This window comes from Thermobia domestica, chromosome 2 (genome assembly GCF_964235325.1).
Source record: "Thermobia domestica chromosome 2, izTheDome1.hap1.1, whole genome shotgun sequence".
NCBI classification, from domain to species: Eukaryota; Metazoa; Arthropoda; class Insecta; order Zygentoma; family Lepismatidae; genus Thermobia; species Thermobia domestica.
Genome location: NC_137455.1, coordinates 104,111,815 through 104,136,468, shown reverse-complemented (window position 1 = coordinate 104,136,468; position 24,654 = coordinate 104,111,815). Strand labels below are relative to the sequence as shown.

The window sequence follows — 24,654 nt, the reverse complement described above, 5'->3', positions numbered from 1 at the left end:
AGGATCGTTCAGCAATCGTTCTCCGGAGCTCCACCACATAGCCAATATTCCTTTCTGCTAACCCTCGGTTCATCAAGTCCCACACCACTTCAATAAGGTTCATATCTGGAAATCGTGCTGGCACTCCAGCAGAGGTATTTTCACCTCGTTAAACCACTTCTTAGCCTTTCTGGAGACATGTCAAGATGCATCATCTTGTTGGTACAATCAAGTCTTCCTTCTTCCCAGCAATTTTATCTTTGACGGAATCCAATATTCCTTCATCAAATTTAAGTATCTATCAGTATTTACAAAACCATCCACGGGTCATTAGGATTTGGGATCCGCTTCCCTTTTGGAATTTCGGCACCGTGCATTCAGGTTTAAATTTTTCTTCTGGTGTTCTGGCCGGTTAGACAATACCTGAAAACTTGTCTAATCTAATCTAATGCAATGATATTTCGCCCATTTGTATAGTTGCTTTCGGTTGACAGCAGTCAGAAGTGGCAACCCGCTATCTCCTTCCCACTTCGACGAATCTTAGTTTCATTGTAGCTTTAGACACTTCTTACCCAAAGGATCTCGTAGTTCTCTTGATGTAGCTGCTTCGGTCACTTTTGAAAGGTTCATCAACTACCGAACAGCACGATTGAACAAGAACAACAAATATGACTGTGACAGTCAAAAAACATTTTGAACGCTACTGTACTCCGCTAGACTTAGGATTGCCATTCGGCCCAGAAAATTCCGGACCGTCACAGAATCGAGATCTGCATCCTGGCGTCCCGAAAATATTTCTCGGGACGCTTACATGTCCCAGATTTCAGCGAAAAAGAAAGGAAGGGATTACTATAGTTTGCTTTTTTCACATAGTTAGGTATATAATTATTCTCCCGTCTCTTCAACTTCTGAGTATGGCAATTCAAAAATTGAAAAAAAAAAGTCATACTGAGATAAGCATACATGCGAGTTATTAAGTTGTTAGTTTGTTAAAAATGACAGAAATAAAGTTAAAAAAAGTCAACGAAAGAAGTTCTTTGAAGATAACAAATGCCGCCAGATCATTTTGAGAATGAATTAGCCGTTCTAAAAAAAAAACGAACAGACAAAACGTGTGAAAGGGAATATCATGCCTTGAATAAGCTAAAGCATACTCTGTAATCCACAAAACATAACAGATCTGACAAATCAAAAAAATGCTTACCAGGGGGAGGGGGTAAGTCATCTGCTTACGTTTGCTTAACTAGGGAGGAGAAATTCTACTAAAATGAATAAAAAATGTAATTATGTAATACTTCAACAACTCTATCTAATGGATAGTGCCGCGGTGGCTCAGTGGTAGAGCGTTCACCTCTGGTGCTTGGGGTCCCGGGTTAGATCCCAGCCCCTAAGTGAACTTTGTGGTGGACAAACACCGTCTGCGCGGGTTTTCTCGGGTTCTCCCGTTCCACCATTTCATTCATTATTCATCATCATCGTCTCCTTTAGCCTAACCGGCATAATCGTGGAACGTAAAACTCAAAGATTTCATTTTCTATCTAATGGAAGACAGTAAATTAGTATATAACACTTCTTTTTAATTTACACATTTCAAAGATTCTCGTAATTTAGTAGCGTCCCGAATTTTCATTTTTGAAATATGGCAACCCTAGCTAAATTGCACTAACACTGTACTGAAACAAAAACTGCCAGTGACGATAAACATTCAACGAACCAAGAATGTTATAAAATAGAAGATCTACCATGAAGCCATGCGTCTAAATTTCGCCCACTCCCCTGCCCGAACCGTCCAATAAGATCGCAATGTTTTAAGCCAACATTCATGGCCGAAACGAGAGTAGCCAATCAGTCGGGCCGATACTCGGTTGTTTTTTGGCTTCATTGAGTTAATAAGATGAAGATACGTATGGGCAAATCCTGTATTTTGTAACATCCTTGAAATGAATTGAAAGCACGAGGAAAGCAGTAGCGTAATCTGGTTATCAAGGTCAACAAATGTCTAAAAAGACCCGAAACAAAGAAAAACGCAAGCGGCCCAATCGGTCTCTGATTACACAATGTGACGAACCGTAAATTCAAGAGTACTTCCAGTATATCCTTTACGCAATTTTCTTATTGTTGTTTACGTTCTTTTGCTAACCATTCAACATTAGAACAAAGAATAATCTTTAAATTAAACACAATGAGCCGTATCCAGAGGCGTTCTTACTTGTGATTAGCGTGATGCTATGGGTTTGACTAACGTATGTTTCATGTTGTAATGACGTCAATCACACTGAATACTACTCAATATCTCATATTTAGACACAATGAAAATTGTTAATGGCTTCACAGACTATCTTCATAACAACAAACTCAAAACGGCATTTTCTTTTTCTTTTTTTAACAACACTTTCCGCTAGAATCGCCTGCACGATTTCCCATCTACTATTACTTTCTTAGCTAATAATCTTTTGGTGGTGTATTTACAGGAGTCGGTTACAATATAATCAATGGCGTTAAAGTCCTAGAAAGTAATGTTTAAATGTGTTTAAAAATAAAAGCACTGGAATGACGTTGCTACAGCTGTTTCCTCCGTGTAGGAAACTCTCTTAGGAGAACTAAGGCGTTAAAAATCTAAGTTAAGCCATAGTGCACTGATATATCAAAAATAATCAAAATTACTGCAGCAATCTAAGATTTGTCCGTCAAACATTGTTACATTATTTCTTTATTTGTATGAAAAATAATGTATCAGATCAGTAATTCTATGTATTGAATATCATCAACAATATGCAACTACTTAAAACGTTCTTAATTTAAATGACAAATAGCGGCGATATTTATGTGTATTCAGTTAAAATCAAATTAAACTTTAAAAGAAAATGAGAAAATTTCCTTCTCTTTCTCGTAGTTTACTGAGAATGGGGACAAATAAAGAAACTGTGACGTCACATATCATGAATTTTGAAATGTCTGTAAAACAGGTACTTAAATAGACAATGTTGCTAATTTAGCCATTTTACGGCTACATTTAACCATTTCCATAAGGTGTTTAGCCATTGAAAACATAGTTTAGCTATTACCTACAATTTTAGCCAATTTCAAAATTCAAAGTTGTCAATTTCTAACCGTTTATATAAAGCGGTAATTGAAGACCTTTTTCAATTAAAATTTTTCTAATATTATGAATAAAGACGTAATTAAGTGTTATTTCTATTTTCATAATTATTCTCCTCGTTGTAATATTTGGATTGCCACACCACAATGTATATCGCAATTATCTTATTTATAAATCTCGCTTAGCAGCACGAACTTACGGTAAATCGGAATTTTGGAGATTCCATCTTAGTATAGCTGATTTAATCGCATAATTAAATTTTAAGTGAGAATTTTGACTGTATGTTTGGCATGGACGATATATTTTTATTGTTGACCTAGAACAATTTCGCTATTGACATGTAGCCAACATTACGAAGAAAGAATTCAAAAAATATGTAGCTTAGTTGTAATGCAAGGAAAGCGCGCTGTGTAAATACTGTATTTTAAGTATGGGTTAAGGATGACAGTATTTACATGTATTTCGATAATAACAGGAGAATATTCATCATGTTGTAGCTGTACAGTAAAATATGGCATATTTTGTTTAATTTATTGTCGAAGTTTCTGTTATTTATAAATTTGACTATACTTTTAAAGAGTGTAGACACAATTAACTTGGTTCTGTACATCGTTTGGCTATTTTCTGAAGGCACTCATGGTAACGCTAAGTTGATGTTCGCAATCATTTATTCACACAGTATACCAAATAAATCGACAATTTGTGCTTTACTCTCATACATCTCTAAACTTATGTATGAATATTTTAGGAGATTTATAGATCTATCATTGCAACTTTTTTTTTTTTTAGAGTTTACTTTGGACACTCTTTGTATTATGTTCCTTGCACCAAATTCAAGGACGTTCTCTGAAGGCGTCATCTGCATTCACTTTAGAGGAAGTGATTGGAGCAGACTTCGCCACTAGCGGATTTGGTGCCACGTGGGTGACAGGTAAGCAACAATGATTATAACCAAAAATTGCAGTTCCAAAAGTTTAAAACAATTATTTGTAGAACTCTCAGTTCTTAATTTTTATTATACTGTTAACTTCTTTAAATAATATCATATTTTGTTGCCAATTTCGTATACTAATAATGTCTATTTATTTTGTTTAGTTTTCGTTTACATCAATTAGATCGTTATTTAAGTAGCTTATATGTGGACATAGTGATACTAATGATCAGGTATGTTATCCATCGGAATGCATATATTTAGGAAAATTTTTATAAATTGTGTGAATTTATATTATTTTAGTATTGTATTTTAAATATTTGTTTTCGTTAATTGTGAAAAATATTTTCAAAATTGTTCATTCAAAAACTTAGATGATTATTGAAAACTAGCTGAACCTGCACTCTCTACACAGCGCATCATTCACATATGAGCATGAATCTGCTTGTTATTCCTCACAACATCTGTACATGTCTTTTTACCGACACAAGTGAAAGACGTCTTGATAAAAATCGGCAAAAAGTACCATAAATGGGAGATTTTTCGTTTATTTTTTCAATATCTCGCACCGTTTGCAAGATTTTAGCCTACTTCCGGTTGGAGTTTCTAATTCATGTATGACCAGTGTTTTCTTTCTTCTTGCATGCAGTATGTAATAAGCAAATACATTACATACACAATTAATTATAATGTCAGTTATATACGGTGTTCATTGGGCAAAACACTCCAAAAATAAAGGTTCATCTTAGACTGGAGAAATTATCCTTCCTTTTATATTATTATTTGGCCATGAAACAAACGCCTGAGACATATACAACCCCTATATACAACAATGTGGTGTTGGAATGCATAATGCGTAGGACGTGATGCTTTAGTTTTTTTTAATTTCAACTCTTCCAATGAACCGTAAAAATGTAATAAAGAAATAGTGGCCATATTTTTTTTAATATTCAATTAGAACTGGACAATCTACATGAAATTTGCAATCGATCAGTGAAAACATCATCTTTCTAGAGCCTGTAGTTGCCGAGATCTCATTGTCGAAAGGATTGACCACAAACATATAAACGTCCACAACATACAGTTTAAAAGAACTCGGAAGATGGCATTCACGTGCAATGATTTTAGACAAGGCTTATTAAAATACAAAGGCTTTGAACAATAATTTTAAAACATAAACTTTATGAAAATGATATATTTAACTAATTTATTTAAAGTACACATACTTAAAATGTTATGTTTGTCTCTGTTAAACGTGAAATCACATATAACCGTAAATGAATGATTTGAAAGCCAAAGTTATAGGTTGGAGTTCAGTCGCCTTTAATTGCTATTGTATCTTTTTAATAAATAGATAGTCGAAATATATTCATAGTTTTGTATATGTTTATATTCAAATATGTATTAATGCAACGTTAACATTGGAAACAGACGTGTGGGCTCCTGATTTGCTGAACGTCTGGGGTAAGAGTAAGTACTTGATGGTGTTTTAAAAAGGAAGACAGTCGTACTTAATTTCTGTTCCTGAATATAGTTAACAATATTACTGTTTATAGCAGAAATAATGTCTCTTAGATACTTGAAGTTTTATTAGTGAAGTCAAAACAAAGTATTGATTTGAAATTATGGAAGAAAATCCATTGAATGAAACAATTGAAAAATATTTCCAATGCAAAACTATCACTAAATTCTTGTGAGCCAAAAGGCAATTATTTCATGAGTAAAATAACTTGTTTCATCTAATTGCTGATCAGTAAATCTTGGGCAGTAGGGTGGAGCGAAAAAATCAAATTGTTGAGTATCGAATTCTAATAGGGCTCAAAAGTTGCGTATTCGCATGCTAATCAGGGGGAAAATAACGAAAAAAAAATCATACTTTGGATCTTCGGATCGCGCAAACGACCTAAAGTTTGAAAAAAATTACAAAAAATACCAAAATTTATTTTTACGAAAGAAGTACACAGATAACTATTTTTTATTTCTATAGCGTTTAAGTACTTTTTTGTATGAGGTCATGCTTGTTAATGATTCGTTAATGTGAGTGATTTTATCTATTTTCGTAATGATTTTGCAGCTCTTCGCCCATTTCTCAACGTTCTTTTTTCATGAAGTGACACAGAACTCACCACGAGGAGGTGGCTATAATTCGAGTTCCACCCACACCCTATCCAACTATCCTACCAATTAGGGTGTGCTAAATTATGTTGATTTAGTCAAGGATTTAGCCTTAAAATCAGAGTTTTAAAAAATCAAATTTTGACATTGTGAGTCTTGAGAGCAAAATTATTCTAATGTAGCCATCTCTGTTTTGTTGTCCCACACTTTTCCTGCAGACTCTGTGGCAAGTTTGACATATCTTTCAACTTCCTGAGTATGGCATGGAAAATTTAAGGAGTCAAACTCATGACCAGGTATGTCATACATAAGTGATAAGATGTCATACATAAGTTTCTGATGTCAAGCTTTCGAGCACTGGACGGGGAGACAGGTTACATTTTGTCCAATCTATCAGCTCACTGTAGTCCGTGGTATCAAAATTTATTGAAGGTGCTATAAACGTTCTAACAGATTTCCCTTTCGGATCTTGATTTCTTGCCTCTAGCACTCTCCTGTAACCCAACTCTCGTATGTGTTCTCTCTAATCTATTGTCATAGTCAACAAAATATTCTCTAGATGACAAAAGAACATATTTCTCTCAATCACAGGATCGATGATTCTTTTAATATTGTTTGGCAAATGTCTTGTTGTTTGAACTACCCTCAAAATATGTTTAGGTCTATATTTCAATGACTAATATCCCTTTTTGTCAAACCAGACAGAGGAATATGTCTTTATCGAGTAGTTTACAAGAACTTTGAGTTCGTTAGTATGATTTGTTTGAGAAACGTGCAACTGTAAGACCAGATTTGCACCAGGATCTCTTATAGCCAAATCTGGAGCACACTGTCCTGTTTGAATTGCTCTCTTAGAACTTATGGCACCTTCAATAGATTTTGGTGGCACGGACTACAGTGAGCTAATAGATTGGACAAAATGTAAGCTGTCTCCCGAAAGCTCGACAACAGAAACTTATATATGATATCTTATCACTTATGTATGACCAGAGATGGAGTGGGTCGATGGGTCAGTGGGTCAGTGAGTCAAGTGGGTCAAGTTATCCGAGTGGGTCAGTGCGTCGTAGGTCAACAGAATGTGACCCACTGTGACCCACCACCCACCATGATCCACTGCGACCCACCGACTCAGTATGATCTACCGACCCACTCTGCTCACTGCATTGTACACAGTATCTTCTGAAGACTGGTAAATTTGTCTTCGTTTTACTTTCAAGACCTTCATTTCCCTTCCTTTTCCATTTGTTTCTGTTTACTTACCTGAGGTGAGTATATCTAACCACGTGAAAAAAAGAACTTCAGGGACTTTTAGATATTGATATTTTTAATTGTAATAATAGCAATAGGACTTATACTACTACTTGGCTTTCGAGACCTGTGAGTTTTTAGAGGAGCTAACTACTGGAAAAAATACATTTTTGAATAACTGTAATATATAAATTATTATATAAAAAATTGAATATAACTATGTGTGCCTGATCATCACGGTCAAATTGCAAAGTCAAATGAAATTACTTTTGGTATATAGTTAGGACTTAATCGAAACTGGGATGTTATATTGCTTTAATTATAATGCATAATATCCTAAGGAGGTAGTGAGGATCCGAATTTTTTAGAAAAAAATTAGTATCTCGCACGCCGTTAAACTTACGGAGCTGAGATTCAGTGTATTGAAAACAAACAGAATGTGTCCTAGCATTTTTTTTAAATTCTCCTTTATGGGGAGGGGGTAGGCACTATCTATATATGGAAAATTGGTAGTGAGTTGGTTTGTAAAAATGATCGAAAACGATCGATGTTATTTAAGAAAAAAATCAGAAACAAAAAATACAGTGTTTGGCTTCATATACCCATTGCTTTCTACTATAATCATTGCTGAAGCTTATATTTATTATATGGAGCGCTTACAGCACAGGACGATCAACCCATAAAGTTGTGAAAAAATAGGCATAAAATTTGTGCTTTAAGCTTAATTACACGGAAACATTAAGTTTGGATTGTACGCATAATTATATGGAAATTTTTACACTTTTTCCCCTTTACGTTGGTTTACTTACCTTGATTTGGAACTTTCAAATTTCATCTTTTTTTCCACTGAAAAGTATCGATAATTCAACAAGGAAATAATTATACTATGATAATTTAATTGAAATTCCTCGTAATTTGGCACATGGCAAACAGCAGTGTGGTAATTCAAGGGGAAGAAGGAGGGAAATTCCCATTCACCTCTGAACACTTTCCAGGAACCTCGTTCCCTTTCGCTTTCTAGAGAGGGGAGGGAACTTGGTAATGGCATCAAACCTTCATTAATTTAATTACAAAAATTAAATTTATAAACAAATAAGAAATCATCAGTTTATCAGGCTTTATTTGATAATTTATTCACAAGATTCCCTATCGAAGGCGTGGTAGATGAAGTTTCTGTTCTCCATGAGTCGACATTGCCAACCGGCATGGTCGATATGGAAAAGATGTTCTATGGTGATAGAGAAATGATACTTCTTGCTGAGTATTTCAAAACTGACCAAGAAAATTCGTTATCAGACTTAAGTCGAACAAGCAGATTGTCGATGAGGAGTTGCAGAAATTGGGTAGAAGTATTATCAATTTCCACGACAGAGTGCGAACGGGGATTTCCCCTTATGAATTTACAGATGACTATATTAGAAATAGACTAAGTGCTCAAACATTGTCTAACTTGTTGTTCATCAATGTTAATGGCCCACCACTAGACAAGTTCAAAGTAGACGAGCTAGTTATTTCTTGGCTGAAGGATGGACATCATTCCGCTGCGGATGATTTACCACGAAAAAATTCTGGAAGCCAACAGGAAATAAACCAGATTTCAGATTTGTTTTAAGATGGAAAATTACGAGTTATGGAAAATGTATACTTATATTACTAATGGCTTATTTGTGTTATTCAACTTTGTACCTAATTTTTAATAAGTCTCTTCTTGCTTTAGGTAAACTACTTTGAATAAATATTCATAATAATTGCAATTATGCATATTTGAAACTTAAATTTAACGTTGTGTTTTAGTGATTACACAAATTACAATTATGAGCATACTTTATGGAGATGCTCTCACATAGGGTACCCGAGCACCTTTATACACTATGAAAAACTGTTTTTTCAAGTCTTTTGTGAGAAAAATACTGTGAACTGAGAAACCATAACCTTTTCCATATTGTACAGGGATATTTTCCTGCGAATAGAAGTTTCTTTTGGAATGCGTTCAGAAATTAACACTTGCAAGAATACTCTCGTAGTACAAGTATATTTTAGGCACACACTAATTTCCCCCCACCTCGGACTGTTTCAATTTCCTCACTGACAAACACTTTACCATATTATATCGTAAAGGTCAGATCCACCGTTATTGTAACAGAGTAGTGCTTGAGCGATTGACTAGAAATTCAAACTCCGATTAGTGACAATTTCACAGTCTTGTATTATTACAAGTGCAAATTCTTTAGTCAGTACAGAAGAGGCCGTATATCGTGTTCAGAGTTGATGACGATGGATTTTGGTGAGTCAGAGTAGGTCACAGTGGATGAGAAAGTTCATGGTGGGTGGTGGGTCACGGTGGGTCAGAGTGGGTCATGGTGGGTGGTGGGTCAGTGGGTCGTGGGTCAAGTTTTCATTGACCCACGCCAACTCTGTGTATGACAAATCTGGTCAAGTTTGACTTCTGAAATTTTCCATGCCATACTCAGGAAGTTGAAAGATGTGTCAAACTTGTTGCAAACTCTGTAGGAAAAGTGTAGTACAGGAAAACAAAGATGGCTACATTAGAACAATTTTTCTCTCAAGGTCCACAATGTCAAAATTTGATTTTTAAAAAATCTGATTTTAAGGTTAAATCTTTGTCTAAATCAACATAATTTAGCATACCCTAATTTGTAGGGTGTGAGTGGAACTCGAATTACAGCTACCTCTTTGTGGTGAGTTCTGGGCCATTTCATGAAAAAGAACGTTGAGAAATGGACGAAGAGCTGCAAAATCATTACGAAAATGGATAAAATCACTCACATTAACGAATTATTAACAAACATGACCTCACACAACAAAAATAAAATACTTATAGAAATGAAAGAAGTAATCTGGGTATAACTTGCGTAAAAATAAATTTTGATATTTTTTGTAATTTTTTTCAACCTTTAGGCCGTTTACGCGAACTGAAGATCCAAAGTATGATTTGTTTGTTATTTTTCCATTAATTAGCACGTAATTACGCAACTTTTGAGCTCTATTAGAATTCGATACTCGAAAATTTGATTTGATTTGATTCATGGCTAGTTTAATTTTGTCCCTCCTCCCACAGAGTGAAATGGCTGTATATCCGAGTATTGCACAATATTTTACTATGTATCTAAATTATTAATATCTTTGCAGAAAGAAAGAGTTTGGGTAAGCAAAAATTTTAATTTTGGTTTTAATTCGTGACCTAAAATTTATAGTATCGACAAAACTCTTCAAACCAGTTTTGTTCCTTAGAATAGTCTTAACAGATAAATATAAGTGGAACAATTACAACTTAATGGATACTTTTATTTTATTTAGACTTGTTCTTTGCTGGTGTTTGCAAAAATATTCCCTTTATATTTAGACTTGATTACCTTCCTAATTTGATTCTGGTGCAGATGCATGCTTAATGACCCAGAAAAGATGATTAGGTTGTATTTAAGAGTAATTGCTACAAATAAAACGACCATTATATAATATGAATAGTACACGCAATTTCAATTTATGTATGGGCCAATATTAGAGTAAATTAGTAATGTATGTCATAATTTCTGTGGAAAGCACGTAAGGCTATAACCCTACGTTTGATTTGTTATGTATATTAACATTGCATGTACAGGAAATAACAAATTTAATATTTCATAAACTATGTGTGTAAATAACTAAACACAACTTTTCATAAAAATATGTTCACATTTTCATGCAAAATTGTGCTTAGGTGCTTACATGCATAGTTTATGAAATATTAAATTGTCAGTGTTGTCGCTATAATCCAGCGTTTCCCAACCGGTGTGCCGCGAATGGACCGCTGGTGTGCCGCGAGGAAATCGAAACATAATTATTAATTCTATAGCAACCAAATTGCAAGACATAGGGAAAAATGTATATTTTTGTATTTCACATTACTATGAATTTCTACCATGGAAAAAATTACTGTAACTGTAATATATTATTCTACATCTATTACTGTGTAGCAGACAGTATTTCGGCTCGTATACATTTCCACGGTTAGCTGCTATGTTGCGCTTCAATTGAGAGTCATACTAACACAGAGATGGAAGCACTTGTACGGTACGCGTCAAATGAACGTTCGTAGAACACTCATTCGCACGTGAATGACAGAACAACACTTTGTTCAACAGATGTGTTTTGACTTCAATGCATCGCAAGCTGTGTGATTGCAATAATATGCACTGGTTTTGGTTATAGACGGCTTTGGTCTATAGCAAAGTTAAAACTACAAGACATTTGTTTGTTTGTTCGTTATTTAGTGATCTTCGTTCTTAATGAAAGGTTGGATACAGTTTTCGAAAAAGAAAGCATATTTTTAAAAAATCTGAGTCCTATATTTCATTGCAATTGTTTTCTATTTTAAAATTAGAATAAAAAAAATAAGCATAATGAATAAGCATGGGGGAAAACCAATGATCGAGCTTTCATATCTGTGAGAAGGAGATCAGTAATCACAGAAAAAAAATTACCATGGTATTTTATATTTGTAAATAATAATATTTATGAGTGCGTCGCAAGAATTTAAGTTACACCCGTAGTGTGCCGCAAGTTGAAAAAGGTAGAGAAACGCTGCTATAATCGCTTTTCAATAGTAATATACGATTCTCAAATTTTAAATAAAATACATTTCAAAATTTAGTTTATTTAAAATTTTAGAATTATATAACTATTGAAAACCGATTATAGTAACAACACTAACAAAATTGTATATTAATCCAGATCAGTTGTCACTAGGAGTCCATTGCAAACTTTGTTTTTCATTTAAACTGTCCATATGTAATTTACTGTGAACAAAGATTACCGTAACTACTACGTAATTTTATTTCCGCATTTACCTAAATAATTTCCTTGTATTTTAGAAGTTGTTTCATAACAATTCTTCAGCGTAATTTCAATTATGAGAAATTAGTTTTTTGAAAAAACTAGTAACAGCAATAGGTTTTCATGAGTGCAAAGACGAACATGGAACATATTCCTGAGTTCCTTATTATCTTCTCTTCCACCAAATCTTTATCATGTCTCAGATTACAATTTGACCTCAAATAATGTCTTAACAACTTTCTTTTCTATCTCCTATATTGTTCTTTTGTCCGTTCCAAAATGTTTATTTGCATGAATGAAATAAATTTTCTTACAATTAAGATCGAACTGTGTAATCTAATTTTTAATGAAAATTATTAAAGCTATTTTAAGGTAAAATTTTATGTGAAGCAAGATTTGCAAGATTAAAATTATTGAATTATAACACAAATATATGCATATATTATCTTACTTCCATTAAACTTCTTTACAATGAGTTACTAATTAAACACAAATATTTTGTTTTTTACACCATTATGAAACACCGACATTACGAATGAAAAACAGAATGTACTGCTTAAACTGAAATCTTTACATTTGTAAGAAAGATAAAAGTGAAACTAGTTTTTTTTGGTTTCAAATTCACTATTTTCTACCTTAGAAATCTTCAACGTCCTATGTTTACCGTATGTCCTGCAGGCTAAAGGAGATATTTGATTAACGAAAGTGAAAGATGATGAAAGAAATAGTGGAATGAGTATATGACAGGAATCGCAAGAATCTCACAAGAAAACCTACAGACGTGATGTTGTTCACTAAAACTCACATAGTTTGGAATCCCACACACCGGAGATGAATACTCTACCACCGAGCCATTGTGTTCTCTAATCACGTTCCAGTTGTGTTCTCAAATATAATTTGTAAGTTCCAATTTCCGAGCAGCTAAAAAAGTGCATGGAGAAGTTGGGAAAGGGATAACTGGCTACTTACTGTCTGGTACTATCAGCACATCGGATCCTATATGTGATATTTCATTCCAAATTTTCTATATTGTCTCTCGACACTGACTCTACGCGAAAAGTCCTATACTCTATAGGCATCAAAACGAATATGTGACCAAACCAACAATTCCTTTCCTGTAGTACAATTATAAAGTAAATCAACATAGAAACTTTCAGAAAGGCATAAGTAGTCATGTGAAAACTATCAATAACGTAGATTTTGTCAATATTATAAAAGATTAGTCATTTACTATTATAATTAAGAGACTAAGCTTCTTCTTCTTCTTGGCACCAGCAATTATTAAGCTTTGAAAACGAAGTTTCTTTTGTTTGTGTTCAAACTATAAGTGTGTTTAACTTTATATCACACCAGTACTTTAAGAGGTAGGTAAGAAGCAAAATACTTGTTCTGCATTGTAAATAATCATTTTATATGTAAATAGTTAACTGCTTCTTACACGTAATTAATAGTAATTTAATATGTCATAACAGACACACAGTCTAAGCATATTTTTCTAATTTTTGTACTTCTTTGTAGGGGATACATTCATATATCAAGCTTCCAATACCAGAGACATTTATTACTACAATGCAACGACAAAAACGCAAACATTATTAGCACGCTATTCTGTTTTGGTAAGTACTGTACTTTTTTTTATTTATTTTTTAAAAAGGAGTTTGCTTTTCATTGTAGTTTTAAGCTTTATTCCTAAAGTAGTCCATAAACTGCATCACGAATTGTAAATGTTATTTCGTAACATTCTTACGCTTGTAGGGTAGTACAATGTGGTTCTACGTAAAATACAGGAAGATTTGCATTAATAGGTAATTATCCATCTTTTTTTTTAAAAAAAAAAAAGTACTAAACAACATGTTTTCATAAAAGATAGTGTATATTTTAATTGTTTTGTTTGTATTTGGGGAAAAATTACAAGCAGCTCTTTTTTTTTTTTTTTTTTTCAGGAAACCCACAACGCCGGAAGGTATATTTTATCTCCTCAGAGAACTCATTTGTTACTAGCATATGACACTCAATCCGTAAGTTTTATTTACAACCAGAAAATGTAATACTATAGTTCATTTATGAATATTGTATAATTTATATAACTTTTGTATACATAAAAAAATATGTAATGATGAAAGAAAAGTTCATATAAATCGTTCGCTGGACTAGCTGGGTATCAAACTAGTGCCTTCCGCTTGATGTGTGGATAGTTAATCATAAAGCTTCTAACAAACATTAACCATGTTATGTGTATGTGTCTCGTGTACCGTGAATCTCAAAGATAACTTGTTTTAACAATTACCAGTAACAAAATATTTTTTCGGGAATTTTAGTTGGTTAAATTCAAATTCCCTTTCAGCACAGATGTCGTATCAGACGTAACCTCGTGTTTGAAAGAAAACTCCAACCACTACTTAGGTTTGTATTCGAGCAAGTAAGCGTACTGGAAATTGAATCCGGGACCACATCTACAGAAAACCTGTCCGTTAGCCACTTTGGTCACTGTGGAAATCTTTATTAAAAATACGTGTAATAAACCTTAAACGTTACCCCCCCCCCTTTAACCAGTACACAAATGTACATATTGGTAATACGATAAGACAAATGTATTATACCTTTCCCGACTGGCCTAGTAGCTAACATGTTCGTCTTTGATGTGCATAGTCCCTAGTTCAATTCCGCTCGGAGGATATTGAATCCATTACGGTAGTTTGGATTCTATCTTATACTATAGTGCTACGTCTCATATTCTCTCGGTGCTGAAAAAAGACGCTAAATGCAAACAAACAATAAATCTATTAGAAAATTGAAATCTGTTTAATGTTTCAGATAGACCTCTAAGAAACTAACTGAAGACGAAGTTTCATCCTTCCCCACTGAAAGAAAATCATTCCACCGAGTCTTATGATCATGCACCAGCTACATTCAATCAGAATATGTATTTCATTGCCCACTTTCCTAAGATCAGATCAGATATCAATCAGATACCGCATCTCAAAGATATCATGCGCTAGGGCTTTACAATAAAACTGTATGCACTTGTCGCGTATTTTGCATGTTTTGCTTTTTTTAAAAAAACTTCTCGATTGTTAATTATGCACTCAAGCAACGTGTTAATGCACTCAAGCAACGACTAAATATTGTGAAATTCCTCGATATGCAATTCTTTCCATACATTAAGACTTCCCTCTTCGCGTCATATATTTTCCTCAAAACTTACTAGGGAATACATGATGTGGTACACGGAGCTCTTCAAGTGTATATCGTTGGAAAAGTCACACCAAGTACACCTCACATGTGAAATATCTCGCTTGAATACGGCCTGTAGGGGGCGTGGCGTCCATTTGAAGATCAGAAAAAGGCACGCTCCGAAATACCAGAAAACGTGGACAAAATAGGAAGCTATGATGTAGTTGTTTTGAAACGTGGTATATATAGGTTTCAAAGGTAACTAAATACGAATCTGACATCAAATATTTCCAAATCAAAATGGCGGATCCAACATAGCGGATACAAATTACAAAACACAACCTATGGATCTGCAATTAGGTATATAGAGATATTCGACTTTGCTGTGTATGAATCGGATATCAAAAAGTGTTAAATGGCGGATCCAATATGGCAGACTAAATGCAAAAAACTGCTATGGAACGGAAAGCGAGTAGGTAGAGATTTTCGTGGTCGCGGAGTACGGGTTCAATGCTAAAAGTGCAAAATGTAATATGACGGATGAAAAATAAAAAAAAATATGTACAGAACGGGCATATGAGAAAAATACCTATAGTGCAGGGTACGTTGCGACTGTAGGGTACGTTGCGACTATTGGGAGATACCATCTGAAGATCCGAACAATGACAGTGAAAAGTGCGCGTTTAAATCATCGTTATGCTTCTATAACTGTTTTTCCGGTTTCACATTATGTCTTGTATACTTGTGAGCAATATGTATGACAAATGTCCACTCTCCGTAGTAAGGATGGTACTGACACTGAGACTAGTTTCAATTTTGACGAGATCGAGACAGAGCCCAGGTTCGTCTAGATACACATACGTCCATTCTGTAGCTTTGCACTTTTTGCCCGCCATATGGGATGAGTCATATTGCATTTTGCACTTTTACCATTATATTCGTACTCCGCGACCACAAAAACCTCTACCTACTTAGCTTCAGTTCCAAAGCAGTGTTTTGCATTTTGTTCACCATATTTTATCCACCATCTTGAATTTTACACTTTTTGGTATCCGATTCATGCATTGAGTGTCTCTATATACACAATTTCAGATCCATAGCTTTTTTTTAGTAATTTATGTCCGTCATGTTGGATCCGCCAATTTGACTTGTAAACATTTGATGTCAGATTCGTATTCTACTACCCTTTAAAACTATACATACCACGTCTCAAAACAATTACATCATAGATTCCTATTTTGTCCATGTTTTCTAGTGTTTCTGAGCGTGCCTTGTTCTGATATTCAAATGGTCGCCACGTTCCCTACACGCCCCATTCAAGCTAGATATTTCACATGTGAGGTATACTTGGTGTATCCTTTCCAACAATGTATAGCACTTGCAGATTCCCGCGTACCACTTCATGTACTTCCCTAGTTAATTCTCAAAAACCTTCAGTCTTGGCATCAAACTTTCATATCCACACAATATAAAACGCAAATTTATGTCTGTAAATTTTTACTAGCATTTCCTTTGATATTAATCTTGACAACATTTTTAACTATTCTAAAATATCTATTGGGTTTTCGATCTTCGAAGCACAATTTCCTCTAAAGGGAGGCGAGCGCCCCACCTTGTCCTTCCTGATGGGCGCCCTTGTAGTTAACCTACTTTCTAAACCAAGAAAAAAATATTTTCCAGTATTGTTCTGAGATGTTTCATTTGCGCAATATATTCTTTTATTTTATTTGATGTACGCTTGATAATTCATTTTTAATTAATTATTTATGGCTTTATTAGCGGAAATTTTCAAACTTAAACATTGTTAAATTTTGAGTTTAAAATACTTGTTCACTGAAAGTAGTTTAACAACGCTTTACTACAAAGTTGTAAGTCAATTTAAATACACAGTTGTTAGCAATGATCAACAAGTTTTCTATTCAAAATGTGTTCTTATAACATTATGTATCTTTATACCAACCATCAGTGAAGAAGTGAAAATTTGTTCTAATTCAATATTAATAAACAGATTTTTTCTTAGATTTCTGTAGCCACAAACTTAGCTTGATGAATAGATAGGAAATTATGTAAAGTAGTGTGTTTCACAGAAATATCATGCAGATTAAGTGACAGTAATACTTTGCACAATCTTCCAACAAGCAGTATAAGTATTATTTATTATTTCAGGGTTTTCGTCATTCTTCACAGTCAAAATATGTCATATACGAAATATCATCAGGGTAAGATCATTAAAACATTACTTTCTTTACTATTCTACCTATTTAACAAACTCATATATTAATGGAACCATTAGTTTGTAAATGATTCAGGCAAGGTTAATACCTAGATATTTTAGAATTAAGTAAATTAAATAAAAGCTTACTGGACGGTATTGTTCAAAACAAGTTTTTATTGCTCCAAATGGAAAAAATATTACATAATTATATTACAGAAATTACAAATCAAATTATTTTTGTTTCATTTAAAAGAATATTTTTAATGCATAGAATAACCGTAACTTCAAAATTGTATATTGAACATTTTAGAGCTTGCAAAATGCTACTACATTTACTTACATATTTTTCTAGAAGTTGTGATCGTTGAGTTACATATTTCACTTAAAATGTATGAAGTTTCAATTAACGTACATGCTAGTTATTAATTATTCAAAATCTATGAGTCGTATCTAGAAAAAAATTACAAAGATCGCAAATATGTGCCAAATGTTTCTTTCATAATCCTATGATCTAGACGTAACAATTTCACTCAAATTACATCTAGACCTATTGCACAAGATTGTTAAGTCATGAAGAAAGCTTCAACATTGGCAAGTCATATGGCTGTTTCTTACATACCCATAAAACAGCTTCATTCTTCCTGGCACAATAAACAATAGTACTGCATATTGAGAAATATGACATCCAAAAGAAGAAGAGTGGAATGTTAACGCATGTTGTCTGCTTGCTTCATATAAACATTAAGTCACTCCTTGAATATTACAATGGCACATCTGCAAGGAATTAAGTAAGATGCTTTGAGAAATACTTCAAATCACAATAAACTTGTTTCTTCGCCTAAAAATGTAACCCAGTATAACACTGGACAATGATAATGCCTTGAAAGAAGCCAGTAACAATTAGACAACAAATTTCTTTAATTTGAAGGTAGTTTCAATTCAACAAATGTTTTAATATTTGTGGCAAGTTGTGTGGAAAGATGTTATGTATAGATGATACATTATTGGCCATAGTTTAATGAGATAAATGTTTTGTAAAGTTTGTGACCTATACAAACTTACTCTCCAGAAACATGTCGTATTGACTTTTGTTACAACCAGTAATATTTCAAAGATAGTTTTTGAAAGTCATCTGGCTCTGAGACACGCTTCACAGATCTTGAATCCATAGGCATGTATAAACCCAGATAGATTCAGGCACATCGTGTTGATCCAGTAAGATCGATTTTTTTCTTTTGCTCACATTGATATGAGAAAGAAAGAAAACAGAAGAGTAAGTAACCCTGGTTAGAATCATATTAATCATATTACTAATGCGCTGGTTTAGTAGCCAGCGCATGTACTTTGCCCAAGTAGTCCCGGGTTCGATTTCCGGTGGAAGAGTACAAAAAAAACAATTTCATAATTATTCAGTTTCATTAATCTTCCGCCTCCTTTAAACTAAAGGCCATGATCATGAGGCATTAAATTAAAAGAATAACCTATTTTGCTTTTTATGTTACTAATGCAATATGAGAGTGTTTTGCATGGTCTGACTGATTCTGTTTACCGATTGAATGGACCACTAGTTCGGTTAATTCCAGTTTTGTCGGATCACAAAGTCTATGACTCTTGCTATCATTAATTCTCTTCTTTTATTTATTGTGTTAGATACATTTTCTATCTTTTGTTGCAGCAATTACTTTAGCGTCGGAGGTGGAGACTTGCTACAAACATGCGATTGGACCCCAGGTGGTAACAGCATTGTCTTTGTGAAGGAGAATAATTTATATTATAGGCCCACTCCTGAAGCTTCTGTAGAATATCAAATAACAAAGACAGGTATTCCTGGTGTCATTTACAACGGCGTTGCAGATTGGGTGTACGAAGGTAGGTATTTTGTATTGCGAGACATTAGTATGACACAATTTTAAGATCTCCAGAAGTGATTCAGAGAGATGGATTGTTAGCTACTAATAGTAATTGTGATTAAGATATAGTGTTACGAGAGCATATTTTTTTTTTTTTTTTTAGAAAGACTTACCATATGCGAATTCTGTGAAAACAAGTTATGTTTGTTGTGTTAAAATGTTGATTGGTAGTCAGGAATTATACCTATTTCTATAGTACATCGAATTTGATTGTGCTGTATTCGTTTATTTATATGTACGTTAACTATGGATCTTTAATGTTGTGTGTAGACCTGTTATATGTTTGTGAGTATTTATAGTAAGTTTTGTTTTCTAGTCACGATTTATTCGGATATCTGTCTAGTATCGTTAAATAATCAAAAGTTCATATTTATAAGTTATGTTGCCAGATCTCTCTTTAGTTTCTGAACAATAAAACAAGGTATGTGAAAATGAGACTGTATTAAATGATGACATTTGAATATTTAAGTTTTGTCAACATACATTTTAAAGATATATGTTCATTTTTTGTAGAAGAAGTACTGAGCTCAGGGTCTGCAAATTGGATATCCCCCGATGGTTCTTATGTCGCTTTCGCTGTATTTAATGACACTCTTGTTAGTGAAGCTGAATATTCTCACTATGGAATTCCAGGAAGTCTTGAAGATCAATATGTGGAAATTATTAAAATTCGTTATCCAAAGGTAAAGGTTTTTTTTATACACTAACGAAGGGGAATGTTAACCTTATTTCTTTCGATTTAAGTGAAAATATCATACATCCTACAGAAACAGAAATTTACCATATTTCCGTATGTTATTTTTTCTACCTAATGAAAGAAAGTTTTGACACGCATAAGCCAGAACAAGCGCCTAATTGAAAAGCTATAAGTAACTGAAAGCCTTTAAAAAATCTATTTACGATGTGCTCTATCAGAGATAGATTGGCTCACTAGACAACGGCGCAAATACCTGGTACACTCTTCTTTTTGTGGCACCGCTAGTAATGTGAAGGTGAGTATAATGTGAAGATGACGCTATAGACAACATAAGATGACTATAGCAACAGACTCTATGAATGACATAACTCACTCATCTCCGACCAATTGGTATGATGCTCTCCCGATATCTCTACAGGTATTCCTGGTGTCATTTACAACGGCGTTGCAGATTGGGTGTACGAAGGTAGGTGTTTTGTATTGCGAGACATTAGTATGACACAATTTTAAGATCTCCAGAAGTGATTCAGAGAGGTGGATTGATAGCTACTGGAAATAGTAATTGTGATTAAGATATAGTATTCGAGAGCATATTTTTTTTTGAAAGACCCTTTCCATGGAGCCGGCCCACCCAATGCTCTATCCTTGAGCGACAAGAGCACCTAATGATTTTTTTGTGTAGAATGGAAACAAAATATAACAAGAGTTTCTCTTTCTTATGTTTAGGTACTGTAAGCTACTTAAAGTAAATTTTAATAACTTACGACTTAACAAAGATTATATTAAAGAACACGGCAAATATGGTATCTTTAGCAACAACAGTCCTCAGCTCATACTTTATCCTAAATATTTAGAAGAGATTTCTCTTAGGATCATATAAATAAAGTGAAATACGGTTTCGCAGGTTAGATGCTGCTAGACACAATCCAGTCTAGCTGTCATTAAACGCAAATACTGCATTTATGATGAAGGTTTGCATTTTAAGAGAAATTTACATCTTCCACTAAACTCAATCTCGAATGCGCATGTAGCTCTCCAGTTTGTCATGTTTCAACGTATGAATAAATTTAACGAGTTATAGAAATAGGTTATGGTAATTAAACTGCACTGCTATTTTACAGCTCATACAGAAGAAAAACATAATCAACGTTCAAATTCAATTTAAGTTGCAAATATACTATTGTATCATAGGTTACCATTACGCACCTTTTGTTGTGTTGTAACTATTAACAGGATACAAGAATATTCTAAGTTATTATAAAGGAAACCCTTGAGTACGTTAACTCTATCACACTTTTTCTTATCTTTAAATGCAAAATAATGTAACGTACCCGGTAAACCCTTAGTCTAAAAGGAATTCAAAATCTAGAATGTCTGTGACTCTTATATGCTTGTGAAAAATGAATATATTCAGTAATACAGAATTATTACAAATTATAACATGTGCCATATGCTAAGTTGTGCTCTGACTGCACTATCAAAGTACGACAGCAAGGAGTGGGAAAGCTTTGCCTTGCGGTAAACCATGTCGCCTTCACTTCATTCTAAAATCAGTTGCATTAGGTTTATGAACAAAAATAGTGTTTTTGCCCTATCCCTTTCCTCAAAACGACGACATAAGATCTTCACTGAAATCTCTAGAAACCGTGCCATCAATGTAGTGCGAACTCATAAAACACAACACTTTGTGATATTTCTTGGCCCACGAGCATGGTTTTGATAGCAAATTTGTTCACTTAGTCACTTCTGATAACAAAGAAAGTGCAAGGTTCCAAAAATTGCATGTTCGGTTCCAAATAATCTGGATCAGGGTCATATTTAACACTATTGACGCTCTGGATCATTCAAGTTTTGCCCCTCCATCAATATTAATAAATACCGGTGTAGAAATTTTCAGATAGTGAAATGAATAATCAATATTTAAGTGGAAGTGTAAAGAACTTAAAATATATATATACAATAAATATAACAATAACAATAATAAATGTATAGTATAATATACTAAAGGTAATATACATGTACCGGTGTAGTATAATAATATACAAATAATAATAATAAAAAATAACACATTTCCACGAACAATATATGGTCCAAAAAATTTTGTCACCGCGGACCATGGCCTATATTGGAACATGCATAAATACGACTGTGATGTGGATGTTGGCAAAACTAGAAGTCATCAATAAGAATTTGGCCATATGCCAACTCTCATCTCTCCTAAATTGACGAATGTGATCTTTATTTATGAATGACGATAAAATATATTGCGAAACGGGAATTTGTCAAGTAAAGAGTAGACCTATACATACAAGTGTTATGTTTACATCGTTTTACGAAGCACCTTAGTATGTTCTCCTTGAAGATGATCAAAACAATGTTGCTGGCTATAAGGGCACGAACACAATATATTTAATATACTCTTGATTAAACTGTCTTACATCCAGCAATTGTAATAACGTATTCCTATGTTTTAAAAACTAAAACGCTTATTTTCTGTAAAGCCACCATCTTGTAGATTGGGTCATATTGTCATATGGTCGGTGAAAAGAAAGGTGGCTTAGTTTTCTTATATTATTTGAGAGATACATTTTCATTACGTGAGTTCCCTAAACGAATGCAATTCATAGCTTCGGTACTAGCTGCAACATTTTGAAACTTGACAAATCATTTGTAATAACTCTTTATTAATCCACGAAACACAGTTTTCCACATTTGTGAATGAACTCTTGCATTTAATTTTGGAATTAATCTGAAAATTTTAGAAATAATTTGTATATATACTTTTACAGTCTATGTTTTAATTCCAGTCTGGTACAACAAATCCTACGGTTGCCTTAAATGTAGTGAGTTTGAAAGGTGATGTTACCAACAACAAAATCATAAATATTCCAGCTCCTGTCAAGAAAGTCACAGAGTAAGTTTCGTACATATCTCCTTCACCGTCCTAAGGCATATATTCATATATTCAAGGGACTTATATGGAAGTTACTTTCATATATTCATATAGAAGTTATTGAGGCATATATTCAACAAGCAGGACAAGTTTCATAAAAAAAGAATTAAATAGTGTCACGATTTAGATATTTAATGCAAATTTACTATTGAATCAAAGTCAAATCTATCTACGCCAGCTACTTGGTTTAACAGAAAACTTGCAAACGTATAGTGTTCTATCAGGGTAGTTATATGCTACCAAATTAAGATGATGTGCATGTTATAGATTTAAAAGAATTTACTATATATTGTTTGAATTTAATGTAGAAATTGCATTTGAATATCAGGTTTTATTTTAGAAGACGAGTAATCAAATATATTTAGTAAATTCTAAACGTATTTTTACTATCAGTTTGTGTATAACGTTCAGCACAATATTCGCAGTTCAATAACTTGGAAAACTTTGCTAAGCAGCGTTAACAAATTCGTTTCAGAGGGGAGAAGTGTTAAACGTTTGGTTATAACTGCTATACTATGGAAGTCGAAAACTAAACTCGGTATGTTGTCTCCATAACCCCTTTAAGATTTCAATGCTGATAAGTTCATGTTCGCTTACATAAAAGGATAAACAAACCTCAATAATATTGTCTGCGTCTTTAATCCTTTTGCTGCGAAATTCGACTTCAGTCAAACTGATGACCTACGAAATTCTACTTTAGTCCACAACTTTGATTTTTGCTAATTATTACGAGAGTCTTGCTTCATTTGGTAAGGTGTGCTTCAGTACTAATTGGAGTACTAAGTTATGGGATCAAAAAAAGACAATCCACGACAATCAAATAGCTGCGTTCTTGTTAGATTCTAAGTCGAAAAATAAAGGTAGTTAATTCCGCATCAAAGTGATGATTTTTGACCACAATTCAGTTTAAAAAGATTTCTTGTTGATAGGTGGCAACACTGAAATCTTAGGGCCTTTTGGATTGGTTACCATAGAGTTCTTTCTTGATGGTAACAGGAAATACTCTTGCCGAACGTCATGAGAAAACTATGAATGTTACAAAAGAATTTTCAAAAAATTCATTTCGAAATAGGCTGGTAACACTATGGAAGAAACAAGATTAGTAAAAGTTGTGCATGAAGCTACTAAACATATGAGAAAAGAGGAGAATACAAAATGGTTTAGGAGAGTTAGGAAATTAGAAAGAAAATATGATCAAGCTACCCGCTGGTACAGAGAAGAGAATTTAAAAAATTGAGGGAAACAGCGAAAGAAACAATTAAAGAAAAAGCACAAAAAATTGGTATGAAGAAGTAGTCAAAAAGAGCAGTTTGAAAGGAACATGCACACAAAAAAGCGTTATGAGAAAATAAATTATATGGACAATGATTTAAGGAGGATTTTGCTTTTCAAAGCCAGGTCAGGGAGCCCTGAAACAGGGGTAAGATTGAAAAAATTTAAAGAAGTGAACGAAAAATGCCAACTATGTTCCAAAGAAGATGAAACACTAGAACACTTAA

At 33.6% G+C, this 24,654-nt stretch overlaps 1 protein-coding gene across 1 annotated transcript in view; it reads left to right on the top strand.

Annotated features, from left to right (window-relative positions):
* The window catches only part of LOC145679705 (venom dipeptidyl peptidase 4), a 76,265-nt gene that overhangs the window by 8,658 nt on the left and 42,953 nt on the right, over nt 1-24,654 (top strand). Inside the window, exons 2-8 of the mRNA XM_081750274.1 lie at nt 3,869-4,010; nt 13,725-13,822; nt 14,150-14,224; nt 17,547-17,599; nt 19,271-19,464; nt 20,019-20,188; nt 23,010-23,116. Of these exons, the coding sequence (XP_081606400.1) occupies nt 3,869-4,010; nt 13,725-13,822; nt 14,150-14,224; nt 17,547-17,599; nt 19,271-19,464; nt 20,019-20,188; nt 23,010-23,116 (839 nt within the window). The remainder of the gene's footprint in view (nt 1-3,868; nt 4,011-13,724; nt 13,823-14,149; nt 14,225-17,546; nt 17,600-19,270; nt 19,465-20,018; nt 20,189-23,009; nt 23,117-24,654) is intronic.